The sequence below is a fragment of the Microtus pennsylvanicus genome, chromosome 12, assembly GCF_037038515.1.
Source record: "Microtus pennsylvanicus isolate mMicPen1 chromosome 12, mMicPen1.hap1, whole genome shotgun sequence".
NCBI lineage: Eukaryota > Metazoa > Chordata > Mammalia > Rodentia > Cricetidae > Microtus > Microtus pennsylvanicus.
In genome coordinates, this window is record NC_134590.1 from 630023 (window position 1) to 644117 (window position 14095).

Consider the following 14095-nt stretch of genomic DNA (forward strand, 5'->3'; position numbering starts at 1 on the left):
AACATTTCGGTCTGATCTGTTATCTGCATGGCATGAGCAGCTATGCCCCTTGAAGGACAGGTAGATGGATGGGCATTCTTTGGCTCCAGGGCCTCAGCCTCAGCTGCTGGGCTATATGAATTAGCCTCCCTTCCTGACTCCTTGGTGATTTTTTTTTGTGCCATGTTACAGCATTGACTCGGGCGTTGACTCTAAGCCCATCCCAGTCCTCTGTGGGGTCCAGACCTTTCTTGGCTGCTGTTCTGTCTTCTTCCTTCTTCTTTTCTTCCTCTAGGGCCTTGACTTTGGCCTCATACTCATCAGCCAGTGCCTTCCACTCCTTCCTGTTATTCTGCAGCCGGTCATACATGGGCAGGATCTCTTCATGAAAGCGAGAAAATTCCTAGAGGGAACTGAGAAGTCACTGTGCTGTCCCCCTGCTCCTGGAGGGCTCAGTAGCTCTTCAAAGGTCTCGGGCTTCCCTGCAGCAAACTCAACAGACTGAGGATGCTCTCATATCTGTGATGTATTTTATTTTAAAAGTCATAAGGACAGTGAAGTGAGGCCCCACACTCCCCTGCACTATGCTTGTGAGGTGACCACTACTGATCCCCAGGTCACATGAGTTGTGGCTGCACCAGACCCAGCGAGAGCTTGGTTCCCCACCCTCAGGCTGTTCCACGTGGGGCTGAACCCTAGACGATGTCACATAGAGTCAATTAGCATAGGAAAGAACCACTGTAGTCTTCCTTTTCCAGATAGTCCCCAAGGAGGAGGACAGATAGGAGCTTGTGTGAGAGGGAGCTGTTGGGTGGAAGTACTTCTGATAGAGATCTAGCAGGATAAGCATCCCAAGAATAGAGCAGGGAATGTCAGCTGCAGCAGGGTTGGAAGCTTCAACAAGCCCTGGAACTGCTTTCAGGTGATGTAGATGGACCGAGGAAGACAGTGCGGCCTCCAGGGACCCCCTCTTCCTGCTTGCCTGGCTGCTTAGGATTGGCTTCACCTGGAATCACAGTGTCTGCCTTACAATGTGGTGTCTGTTACCACAAAGGACAACCAGAGTAGGTGGAGCTGGGGTGTCATGTGCATCACACAAGGACACTGTAGTCAGGCCTATCTTTCGAGTCTCTCCAAGTTCCTGCCTCATGTCCTACAATCAATAGCAGAACTCAAACCTTGACATGCACTGGTGCCTGATCAGCTAGTGGGAACACGGCTGCTGTCGTGGTTCTTCAGGTTGTATTGGGGTGTGCCAGTGGAGACAGACTCAGGCTCACCTCCACATTTTCACAGAAACTAGTAGGCAAGTTGCAGTCGTTTTCCTGAAGACAGTGTGCCCATTGTGAGTAGTGGCACTCTGAGGCAGGGATCTTTAAAGTGAGACCTCAGGGTGAGTAAGGACCTTCTAGGGGTGCACTAGGTGCTTCTGAAGGACATTCACAAATTTTGGGACAGACCATTGGCTGGGAGGTTGAGATGGGTGTTGTGATAGGGTAGAAGGACAAGTGTATTGTACATCACACCTTATCAGATAAAGATGGAGACCACACAAATGTCCCCGCAAGATCACAGCTGGGTCCAGCCCATTCCCTACCCATTCTCGGCCAGTCCACCCAGGCCACATAGAGCACCTCTGCTGCGCACCTTGTACACGAAAGTACATACAAAGTCGATGAAGCCAACTTGCAGCTTGGGGAGCTCAGCTGCTTTGTTCCGGTCCATCATGGGCTTGTGGAGGAAACACAGGAAGATGAAAAGGATGCTGCTCCCCTCTATGAGACTTTGTTAGCTGAGTCTGAACCTTGCCTAAAGCCCGCTCCAGTCAGGTTTCACATTAGAGCTGGCTTGGGAGATAAAGCCTTCGCCTCCCATATCCCCAAGTGGTCAAAGCAAACCTATGTAGTTCCTAGTTCATGTGTGGATAGATACCATCCCTGGTGTTAGCTGTGGGCCTACCCCTAACTGTAATGGCCTCATTGTCTCTCTTGCCCATGGACTACTGCCTCTACTCCTCCCCTTTTTCCTAGGGTTGCCCTTCTCACAGTTTCTGTCCCTAGACTGCCCTGCCTACTGTACATACTGTGCAGCTGCATAGACCCTGGAGACCCTTGCTTGTGGGCTGCAACCTGGATATTCCAATTTTTCATGATTTCTATTCTACAAGCCAAATTACCCCCTGTTCACACCAATAACCCCTCAAATCAAGGCTAAGACTCCAGGACCTTAAACTCCTAGGGTCTGGAGCACTACCAAGTGTTCTAATTCACCTGTCAAGATAGAAGATTCTGGAAGCAACACTCACAATGGGCTGTTGATCCAAGACCGTCCTTTCCAAGTCCCCTTGTTCCCAGAACTCAGCAGCCACCAGAAGAGCGACCTGAGCACACACAAAGGTTATAGTGGGGTTCTATGTTCAGGAGAAGCAGACCTTCCCCCTTGAAGCTCTGCAGGAAATGTCTATATGGTGCCTCTCACTGCTGTACCCAGAAATTACTTCAAAAATCAACACTATTTCCCTGTAGCTCCGTAGGTGAAGACCCAGGATGGCCTCTGAAGGCTATTCTGAATGCAGATGGTCATCAGTCCTGACCTTGCTCTGGACTTCCCAGGGCTTGGTGATAGCAGACAGATCACATGCAGTCATCATCATGGCCCTGTGGACAGACAGAGCAGACTACATGTCCTTCTGAGAACAGAGTGAACACATTTTCTCAGCATCTCTGAGACAGTCCTGGAGAAGGTGCTGAGCCTGAGTCACCCACCACCTTGTAGGCAAAGAAGGGGAACTCTGAGGATGAAGCAAGAGATGATCAAGGGTCCTAATGAAGGCTATCTCAGTCTGAATTCTGTGCTGGCGTCCATGAATCTCGGGGCAGATTGAGCCAGCGCCTTTGTTCAATTTAGAGAGAACTACTCTTGTTTTGGAGTCTCCTATCCTAGGGTTAGGGAGGTCTTCAGGGCTAACTGGCCAACAATAGACCTGTTACTTACATGACTATCTCCTTTCGTGTTGTCTCTAGGGATAAGTACTCAACCCAACTCTTCTTGTCTTCATAGTTCTTGGACTCATCCACAATCTTCTGGAACATTGTTCTTTTCCTGGTCCCAGAAGGAGGGGAGGAGGAGGTGACAGATTGGTCATTGCTATGTCGGCTGAGGGCTCCGCCCAGACTCCTGCCCCAGATGAGTTCTTACTTGAAGTAGAGGGCCAGGTCCGTGGCAATGATGGCAATGTCCATGAGGTGGATCACATGCTCATGCTGACGCCGGTTCAGGTTCTGGTAGATGTTCAAGCTCTGTGGGGACCACCAGGTGGTGTCGGGTTGTGACAGATGTTGCCTATGGTACCCTTGGTTTTGACTCTCAGGGTCTGCTCTGTCTACTTCCCTCGCTCTAACCTGGCCTTTATTTACATGATCCCAGATCAATACTGACCCCAGATCAATCTTATGGCTACTTCTCCAAGCAAGGATAGACATCCTTGTTCCCCTTTGGTGTCTGTTCTCTTCCTGGGAGTGTCCTGGGTCAGATATCTTTTTCCATTTCCATGGTCTGTTGTACCTACTAGTGGGCATTCCTGGTAACTGCCCCTTGAAGCAACTCTACCCCCTGTGGGAACATCTCTAGATAGGAGCCTGTCCCGTAGCACCTCACACTGGTAAACCCACACTTCCCCGGGTCTCCTGTCTGTCTGCCACAGCCCAAAGGAGGACATATCACCAAATCAGGAACAAACCTCCTCTGCCAACAGAAACTTCCCAAATTCCAGATGGTGCCGTTCTAGAATTGAGGAGCCATGTAACTTGGCTAGAGGATTTTGGGATCTGTTGCGTATTTTGTTTAAAAAGAAGACACAACAAAAACAATGTTAGAAGGCAGTCTAGGATGAGGTCTGGCCCACCTGGCACTGTACCTTCAAGGTGGCCCCTCTCAGTACTGATTGCCAGACTGCAAAGACTAACCCTAAGGGAACCTGATTTATGGTTTACCACGCCCACCACGAGCCTACCCTCCCCATAGCCTACTTCATCTGGTACAGGTTGTTGGTGCCACGATGGTCAATGTCGTGACACAGGCCAGCAGTAACCATGGCAAAGGCCTCCAGGTCTGTGTAATAGCTCTTCAGTTTGCCTGTCTGTGGGGAGAAGTCCAGTTCTGGGTCCTGCCACTGACCCGACTCTTTGACTCCAGAAAGCAGAGGTAGAAGAGAATGTGGGCCTAGCCCAAGCCCATTCTTTTGCCCACCCAGGTCCCCTCCACCCATTTCCAGGACTGGGTAAGAACAGTGAGTGTCCTTGGACCTGAAGGTAGTTAGCTGCGGTCTTTGCCTCAGCCCACGAGGCATCTTACCCAATCCCGTTTACATACATACCATGAGTAGTGTAAACATGGTCTGGGCGACATTGAACCCATGGCGCCAGTTATGGTAGGTGATTCTCCGGTAGGCTTTGCTGACAGAGAACAGGAACCGCACCAGGACCTGGGGGAACAGAGGACATGTAGGCTCTGGAAGTCACACCACGTGAGAATCCACCCAAGCCTCTCAGACTGCTTGCAGTGGAGCTGGTCATACCTATTCTCCTCCTTCTATCTTGTTGGCCTCAGAGCCCTTGCTCCTTGTTCTATTTGGCCCCTTCCTGTTTGGGAAGGGCTCTCATGCAGTAGAGCTAAGAATAGCTCCAGACATTAGAAATTTGATGCCTCTGTCTCCATGGCCCAGACCCACAATGAAAAGAGGACCCTTGGGATGTGGGATACTTTGAGAAACAAAACAGAAACATCTTTTGAATGGGTCAGATGTGTGGTCTATGAGCAGGAAGGTAGATCGCCTGTATATTTTCTTCAAGAAAGAGAATGCAGGCTAAGGGAGCATGCTAATATTTCCATTATGATAGTTAGGGTCAAATAATTGTTTGGAAATATTTTTATTCTGGTCCTGTTTTAAAAATAATTTTCTGTTCTATTTCCCTTAGAATTTAGTAAAATATCCTTTCTGATACACCAGCCTATCACTCTTGTTTTCTGGGGAGCATGAGAGATTATTTATTCTTCATGTGGGCTGTGGGGACACAGGTGTGGAGGATGGATGCATGACAGAGTGAGAAGCCCAGGGAGGGAGCAGAATGGAGGGCTCTGAGCTGTAATAAGCTTTCCTTCCTCCCAGCAGTGATCCCTGAGGGCTCTCCTGTAGGCAAACCTAAAGGATGCTTTGTGCGGTTCTATTCTAGCGAGCAGCTGCTGCAATTCCCTCAGGATCCTATGACAAATTCCCTGTTTCCCCTATGATGCCACAATAAAAACGTTGTTTGGAACACCTAATAAACAAACTTTCCATCCATCCATCCATCATCCATCCATCACTCCATCACTCTATCCATCCATCCATCATCCATCCATCACTCCATCCATCACTCCATCCATCCATCCATCACTCCATCCATCCATCATCCATCCATCACTCCATCACTCCATCCATCACTCCATCCATCCATCCATCCATCATCCATCACTCCATCCATCCATCCATCACTCCATCCATCCCTCCATCCATCCATCCATCCATCCCTCCATCACTCCATCCATCCATCCATCCATCCATCACTCCATCCATCACTCCATCCATCCCTCCATCACTCCATCCATCCAACCATCCATCCATCCATCACTCCATCCATCCATCCATCCCTCCATCACTCCATCCATCCATCCATCCATCCATCACTCCATCCATCACTCCATCCATCCCTCCATCACTCCATCCATCCAACCATCCATCCATCCATCACTCCATCCATCCATCCATCCCTCCATCACTCCATCCATCCATCCATCCATCCATCACTCCATCCATCACTCCATCCATCCATCCATCACTCCATCCATCCATCATCCATCCATCACTCCATCACTCCATCCATCACTCCATCCATCCATCCATCCATCCATCATCCATCACTCCATCCATCCATCCATCACTCCATCACTCCATCCATCCATCCATCCCTCCATCACTCCATCCATCCCTCCATCACTCCATCCATCCATCCATCCCTCCATCACTCCATCCATCCCTCCATCACTCCATCCATCCATCCATCACTCCATCCATCCATCCATCCCTCCATCACTCCATCCATCCCTCCATCACTCCATCCATCCATCCATCCCTCCATCACTCCATCCATCCATCCATCACTCCATCCATCACTCCATCCCTCCATCACTCCATCCATCCCTCCATCACTCCATCCATCCAACCATCCATCCATCCATCCATCACTCCATCCATCCATCCATCCCTCCATCACTCCATCCATCCATCCATCCATCACTCCATCCATCACTCCATCCATCCCTCCATCACTCCATCCATCCAACCATCCATCCATCCATCACTCCATCCATCCATCCATCCCTCCATCACTCCATCACTCCATCCATCCAACCATCCATCCATCCATCACTCCATCCATCCATCCATCCATCCATCCATCACTCCATCCATCCCTCCATCACTCCATCCATCCATCACTCCATCCATCACTCCATCACTCCATCCATCCATCCATCCATCCATCCATCCATCCATTCATCCATCACTCCATCACTCTATCCATCCATCCATCCATCACTCCATCACTCCATCACTCCATCCATCCATCCAATCACTTATTCTAGGTACATTTGCTGTGTATATTTCACTGATTCTATGATAAGCATGTTTGCCCCAACACTGTCCGTGGAACCCATGGACCACCCCCCTCCACCACCCCATGCCTTTCACCTCTTCAGGGAGCTGTAACCCCTAACCACCCCTCCACCTCCTCTTATCTCCCACCTCCTGGGGAATCTGGAACTTGCGGACTACACCCAGCTCATAGTACATCTGGATGCCACATTTGACTAGCTCCAGCTCAGTACACTCCAGATCGGAGAAGTGGAACTCATAGATGTCAAACTGGGTAGGCCCTGGGAGTTCTTCTTTCTGTAAGAGAGATTATGGGCTGAGGGAAGCAAGCCTACCACACCCCCACTGGTTCTTAACCTTTCTTTTTCTCTGAGCCTTTGTCCAGGAAGACACTCAGGTATCTCTGCTGATGTCTGCCTTCCAGTTACTCAGATTTATAGCTAGATTACTCATATTGTCCCAACCCATCCTATTGCACTGTTTCCACCCGCAAGGTGACTGGGCTGTGAGACGCTTGCCTGATTGGGTAGCAGTGATGTTGGAAAAGCAAACATAAAAATATGTACACAAAAAGTTATAGAGGCACATACATAGATTCAGACCTACCCATCTGGACACATGGGAACATATGTGCAAACTCACGGCACACAGAACCATTGGTACTCAGAACCAATAAACTCCAAAACTATTCAGTAAAACAAACAGGTAAATCACACAGGTGACAGAAAAAGGTAGGTGTCCCATAACTGTTAAGTTGATGTGGGGATGTTCTCTGGGAGACACACAAACATGTGTCTGGATGTGCCTATACACACACATGCATGAATACACAAGTGCACACAGAAGTATGTAAACACATGAACGCAGCTATATCTAAACTAGGGGATGTAGCCCATGTTACTCCTGTAGGGAGGCAGCACAGATGGACATTTGGCCCAAATTGTGCCTGCACGAGCTAAAACATGCATGGTTCTGGGAAACAGAGAGGAGGCAGGAAGGCAGACAGAGACATTCAGCAAGGCGGGTATCAAGTAGTCTCCAGCTGGACACTCTCAGAGTCAATACTGTCACCTCTGTTGGGAAGTGTTGACATTCCTACACAGGTAGCACTAACGTCATGAGAGGATACTGTGTGTGCCAGCGCTCCCTTCCTGCCACTCATGAGAGCGGCTTGTGTCCACTGGAAGCAGGTTCTCACCAAGATTTTCCCCAGCTCATCCTCCTCACAGTCGGCGGGCTCTTTCCCCAGGCGGTCCCTTGTTGGCTAACAGAGAGTGACAGGTGAGTTGTGGGACTGAGTGATAGTGTCACTTCACCCTATATGCCAGAGTGACGGCATCACCCTTACCTCACGTGATAGGCTGACACTATCACCCTCACCCCAGACATGCGATAGGCTGATACTATCACCCTTACCCTGGACATGCGATAGGCTGACAATATCACCCGTACCCCAGACATGTGATAGGCTGACAATATCACCCGTACCCCAGACATGCGATAGGCTGACAATATCACCCGTACCCCATGTGATAGGCTGACAATATCACCCGTACCCCATGTGATAGGCTGACAATATCACCCGTACCCCATGTGATAGGCTGACAATATCACCCGTACCACATGTGATAGGCTGACAATATCACCCGTACCCCAGACATGTGATAGGCTGACAATATCACCCGTACCCCAGACATATGATAGGCTGACAATATCACCCGTACCCCATGTGATAGGCCCATCCATAAGTGTGTCAGTGGCTTTGTCGCCTTTACCCATGTGACAGTGGCAACATCACCTTCACCCGGGACATGTACCAGAATGATGGTGTGCAGTCATGGAACATGTTGAACACACGGCTCCTGATCATTGGAAGACAGCAGTCTCCTTGTGCTCAGACCCTCAATTCCAGGCATAAGGGGTCAGTCCAGGAACCCTAACTTTCCTTCCTTTCCCTGTGCTGTCCTTAGTGACACACACGGATGACAGATGGAATAATGGTGGGCTAGGAAGGCTCTGGTCACCCCTGCTCACTGCTTAGGATGAGACACAGGGAGTGTCTGGGTTGTACAGTGTGTACGCAGTATTAGAGTTAGACATAGCCTGGGTCCCAAAGATATGCCGTTATCAACCATCCCCCTTCCTTCCCAGACAGAGGGGCCCTGTAGAATGCCAAGCACATTACCAAGATTGCCTGGATTTCATCTTTGTCGCACCGCACATGGTACAGAACCATGTCCTGGGCGATGTCCTTACGGTTCTCCAGCTTGTTCATCTTGTCGTAGGTGTCGGTATTCAGTACTGACCATCCCAGGAACTGTGTCAGCGACTGGAGGGAGACAACAGTGTCCCCCCCATTAGCAAGTCACCCTGGTGACGGCTTACTGTTCTATGCCTGTGACTCAGTGGCCGGTTTCCCACACTGCTGCAGTACGGTGGATGCCTCCGAATGAAGTCTCCAGAGATAGAACTTTGGGAAACTATCCTTGTCCCTTCTTTCTGACTCAGTGCTAAGCAGGGCCCAGATGTGTGTGGAGAGGGGCAATCCTCACTGATGCCCCACGCCGTCATAGATGGACACCTTTGTCCGTGCGTGGTGCTGGGTATTTACCTCCATGAGAACTTCATCTTGATCGTCGAAAGGCTTCCCGTCTTTCCTGTTGTAGAAGGTCGCGACCCCCACTATCTCCTCCTTCTTGTTGACAATGGGCATGGAGAGAACGTTCTTGATCACCCACCCAGAATCATCCAGGGGCCCCTGCTGCAGGAGCAGAGAGAAAGGCTGCTTCGGGTGTGGTCTGGTGAGGCTTGGTGGTGGTAGACCTCGGTTTCTCTGCTCTCAGAGCTTGAATACTGTCTCTTTACTCTTACTTGTCTGTGAACTTTATCTTCATAGGTTTTGTGTTGTAGTTTTATGGGCTGGAGGAAGCAATTTCCCCTCCGTAGCAAATATCAAGGGCACATGAAGGTTCTAGTCTCTACGAGTACTTCTCAGAAGCCTTGCTCTTAAAGCTCTTACTAACTGCTCAACAAAAGAACCCACATTTCCACTTAACATTGGACTTTGAACATTATATAGTTGGTGTATTATGTCTTCCAACATGAAATATGCATAATACTTTTTGACCTGTTCCTTCAAGAGGCTGTTGTGACAAGTATGTTCCTACTAACATGACCTCCCTCAGGAAAGTGCTATGTGGCCCTGGGCATGTTTACCCAAACCTCAGTTGAAAACAGATAGAGCAGAGAAACTCTAAACCCTTCCTAGTCCCAGGCCAGAGAAATACACCAGACCGGGTTCAATCAAGTGGATACCAAAGAAAATTCAGCTGAGTCTTGCCAGGGTTGAGTGAGCCCAAAGATTAGCTGACTTTTCCTGAACAACTGAGCCCAGATGAACCCAGGGAAGATAAACTAAGACCAGACTAGACCAAATGAGACCAGACAGAATCCACTTAGCCCAGATAAGCTTTCTTGAGTCCAGTCAAGATCAATTGAGATCAGATAAAGTCACCTGAGACCAAGACAAGATCACCTGAGTCTAGCCAAGACCAACAGATTCTAACTGAACCCACATAAAATCACCCCAGTTGTAGACCTGGAAGCACAAATACACATTTCTGGTATGTTCATTAGTCACTGAGAATGAAATTGGTCTTTTATTTTTCTTTTGTTTTTTGATTCCAGGTTGACTTTGGGTTAATTTGTAGCAATCCTGTCTCAGCCTTCTGAGTAATGGGATTACAGATATGAGGGAAGTTGTTTTATGTGTGTATATTATACGCATGTGCGCGTCCATGTGTATATATGTGGAGGCCAGAAGTCCATGTTGAAGGTTTTCCTCTATTGCTTTCCACTTATTTTCGTGAGGTAGGGCCTCTCACTGAAACTGGAGCTCACTGATTGGCTAGATTAACTGGATTATCTTGTCTTGCCTGCTTCTCACCCCGCAACCCAGCACTGGGATTTTAGGTACATGCTACCATGCCTGTTTTTTGTTTGTTTGTTTGTTTGTTTGATGTGGGTTCTGGGGATCAGAACTCAGATCCTCATGCTTGCATAGAAAACACTCTACCTACTGAGCCACCTCCCCAACCCCATAAAGTTGTTCCTGACGTGGAAAAACCTAATTCAACCCACCATTTCTGAAACAAAATACGCTCTTTTCAAGTAAAACTCAGTGTCTAACAAGGAGTAGGCAGATTACCTGAAAGTTGAACATTTCATCAGCTGAAGTATTCATGATGTTACAGATCTGGGAAGGATCAGAAGCAATTCCACTCTGAGCAACTGAATGTGTAGACACAAGCACTAATCTACTTAGCCTTGCCTATGAGAGGAGCTTCTAACTGGGCAAGGTGAGTAGCAGCTAGCAGGAAGGGCTAGCAGGAGGTAGCAGGCCAGCAGGCATTGAAGCACCAGCAAGGACAGGCCAGGGCCTGGAGAGGGGTACTCACAAAGCCACTTTCTGCTACATAGGTTGGGAGGCCACTGGCCAGGGCCCAGTGATCGGCTGGGGGTGTGCTGTGGGAAAAGAGCAGAGGTCAGAGGAATAGATGCTTAGATTGTGAGATGAGCCAGTGCCCAAGTTCACTTCATGCCCTTTTCTGAGCTCAGGGGGAGAGGTAGGAAACTGATGAGGACTGGAGGAAGCCAGAGGGATTCCATTCTGCCATGATGGATCTCCTCATTTTGCAGGGTTTCCTCCCTTCCTGGAGGCTCCTGACTTCAGCTGGCCTGTTAGCTACCTGTTCTGCAGTCCTGATACCTGAAGTCTACTTCCTTCTTGGAGCCTGTTTGGGATGTTGACAGACTTATAGATTCATGAGTCATTAGCCACATAAATACAGGCTCATTGTCCCTCTAGACCTGTGCTCTGTACCAGACTTCCCATTGGAGTGTGATGATGGCCTCACCTTGTAGAGGCTTTACCTGCCAGGGCTGAGATGGTTGAGTTGCTGCTGCTGGGGCCATCTGGACAGCCCACCTGACTCCCTAGATATCTAAGTGCTTTAGGCACGTTCCTCCTCACTGTTCTGGGAAGGCCGTGCTGGCTCTACAGAGACACCCTAGAGATGGCTAGTCCAGAGGTTGGCTTTGGGGATGTTCCATTCTGGAGTGAACCATTTGTCAAACCCCAGCACTTACGGAATGACTTTGATGTCTTCCTTGCCATGGAGGATATAATCAATGACTTTGTAGAAGACAATTTCCTAAGAAACAGAACACATCAGTGTAGGGACTCCTGGTCAGCTTCTCAGTAGAGTCTTTGTTGAAGGGAAAAGAGAACAGTGCCTACCCAGACACATCCGTGCACAAAGATACACATCCACAGATAACACATGCACAGTACCCATGTAATTGTGTGTGTGTGTGTGCCCATACATTCTCTCTGGCATTCACACTCATAGATGTGCATTGCACACCAGGTTCACATCTATCTTTCCTTTATCACATTTAACCCCACACATACACTAAAATTCACATGCAAGCATGCCACAATGTTTATAGGAACTCTGGCAAGCTAAAGCTGATCTAGAGAATCCACCTTCATTGGGCAGTGCAGGCAATGAGCACAGGTAGGCATTTGAGGCTACTCTATCTCCTAATCCTTTTCAGGGTAGCCCCATTATAGGGTGCCTGCCACCTATCAGTTTGACTTACCCGGCCATCCGGTGTCCGTGGGCCTGAGTATGGCTGGGCTTCCCCCATCAGCACTGGCCAGACATCAAAGAATTCCTGGGCAGAGAAGAGAGAAGGACATGCTCAGTCTGTGAACTGTGCCACCATAGGAAGGAGGCACCTGAGAATGTGAGACCTCACCTTATCCTTGGTCATGTCCAGGAGGCCCACTGAGTACCGGTCACAGTTTAGGTAGGCCCGGACAGTGTAGAAGGCCTTATGGAACTGCCTTTCGATGTCTGTCAGCTCTTCAAATACCTTATTGGCTGACCAGAGAAGCACCTGGAGGGGTGACACACACCGCTATGAGCATGAGTGCCAGAGAGAAAATGTGTGGGCACACATACACAGGCACACATGCACACAAACACACACGCACATGCACACACATACACACATGCACACACATACACACATGTGCATACACACACGCATGCACACACATACACACACACGCACACGCATACACACGCACGCACGCACATATACAAAAATTCTTAACTGAACATTGGCAAAAACAACCACTTGTGGTAGTACATACCTACAATTCTAGCAGTTGGGAGGTAGACACTACATAACAAGTTGGATTACAAAGCAAGTCATTGTCTCAGAAAAGAAAGAATATAGACAAAACCAGTCTAATGCTGTAACAATAATGCAATTGTTATTAAATTTTATATCCCAATTGCTTACCAAACAATTATACCCCAATGACCCAGATTATGTAAGACCAACTCAGCATTTCAAAGTCAGTTAATATAAACTAGATTTGGGGCATGCATCTGTAGTTTCAGTTAGCTCAAGACTAATGTGACAAGATCACTGAAGCCCAGCAGTTCAAGACCTGACTGCATGATACAGTAAGACCACAGTCCAAAACTAAACACACCACAAACCCAAACCCAAAATTAACTCATATAATCTAACACATTAGCAAAGTAGAGGAAAAATCTACATGATCTTACCAATTGATGTTGAAGAATTATTTTATAGCATCCAATATTCAGTTAAAATACAACATATTAGCTACAAAAATACATTAATTTTCCTCAATTAGATAAAAAAAATGCTATGAAACTCTGACAGATGACTTTGTTCTTCAGGCTCTAAAAGTCTAATACGGAATTCATTACACCATGCAGCAACCCTGTGAAATCATTCTTAATGACAAGAAACTTGGTGCCTTTCTCTAAGATCTGGAATGAGGAAGAGACGTTCACTAAAAATCTTTTTTAAGATTGAAAATAGATTAATCTTTTACACAATACATTCAACATGAAATTTTATCTTGTGCAATAAGACCAGAAATAGAAAACACAATATACGTGTGTGTGTGTGTGTGTGTGTGTGTGTGTGTGTACAAGGATGAAATAAGGCTATCTTTGTTTGCAGGTGATATGATTGTCTATATGAAAATACCAGAGATTCAATAAGAAAAACCTGAAACTAGTAAGTGATTCTCAGCAAGGTCACAGACTATAGGTCTAGCATAATGCAACTACTTTCTTTCCCCCATGCCAGCAATGAACAACTGGAAGACGAAATTATCAGAACACAATACCACTTACATTACCACCCCAAAGCGAAACATTTAGGTATAAATCTAGTGAAAAATATAAATAATCTATATGCAGAAGCTTCAATCTTTTGTATATGTGTGCAGGTGTTTGTCATATGTGTGGAAGTAACCCTTGGAAGTCAGTCAGTGAGTCAGTCCCTAGGGAAGTCACCTGTCTCCACATT

General features: G+C 47.8%; 1 protein-coding gene across 1 annotated transcript in view; it reads right to left on the minus strand.

Moving 5' to 3' along the window:
• Window positions 1–14095, minus strand: part of Pde6b (phosphodiesterase 6B) — a 57858-nt gene that overhangs the window by 813 nt on the left and 42950 nt on the right. The window contains exons 6-23 of the mRNA XM_075942881.1: window positions 12494–12634; window positions 12335–12409; window positions 11819–11883; window positions 11128–11194; window positions 10878–10925; window positions 9282–9431; window positions 8856–8999; window positions 7869–7934; window positions 6821–6967; window positions 4355–4462; window positions 4008–4117; window positions 3719–3806; window positions 3178–3278; window positions 2974–3081; window positions 2573–2636; window positions 2285–2359; window positions 1627–1710; window positions 226–382 (exon numbers count right to left, since the gene is read on the minus strand). Of these exons, the coding sequence (XP_075798996.1) occupies window positions 226–382; window positions 1627–1710; window positions 2285–2359; window positions 2573–2636; window positions 2974–3081; window positions 3178–3278; window positions 3719–3806; window positions 4008–4117; window positions 4355–4462; window positions 6821–6967; window positions 7869–7934; window positions 8856–8999; window positions 9282–9431; window positions 10878–10925; window positions 11128–11194; window positions 11819–11883; window positions 12335–12409; window positions 12494–12634 (1798 nt within the window). The remainder of the gene's footprint in view (window positions 1–225; window positions 383–1626; window positions 1711–2284; window positions 2360–2572; window positions 2637–2973; window positions 3082–3177; window positions 3279–3718; window positions 3807–4007; window positions 4118–4354; window positions 4463–6820; window positions 6968–7868; window positions 7935–8855; window positions 9000–9281; window positions 9432–10877; window positions 10926–11127; window positions 11195–11818; window positions 11884–12334; window positions 12410–12493; window positions 12635–14095) is intronic.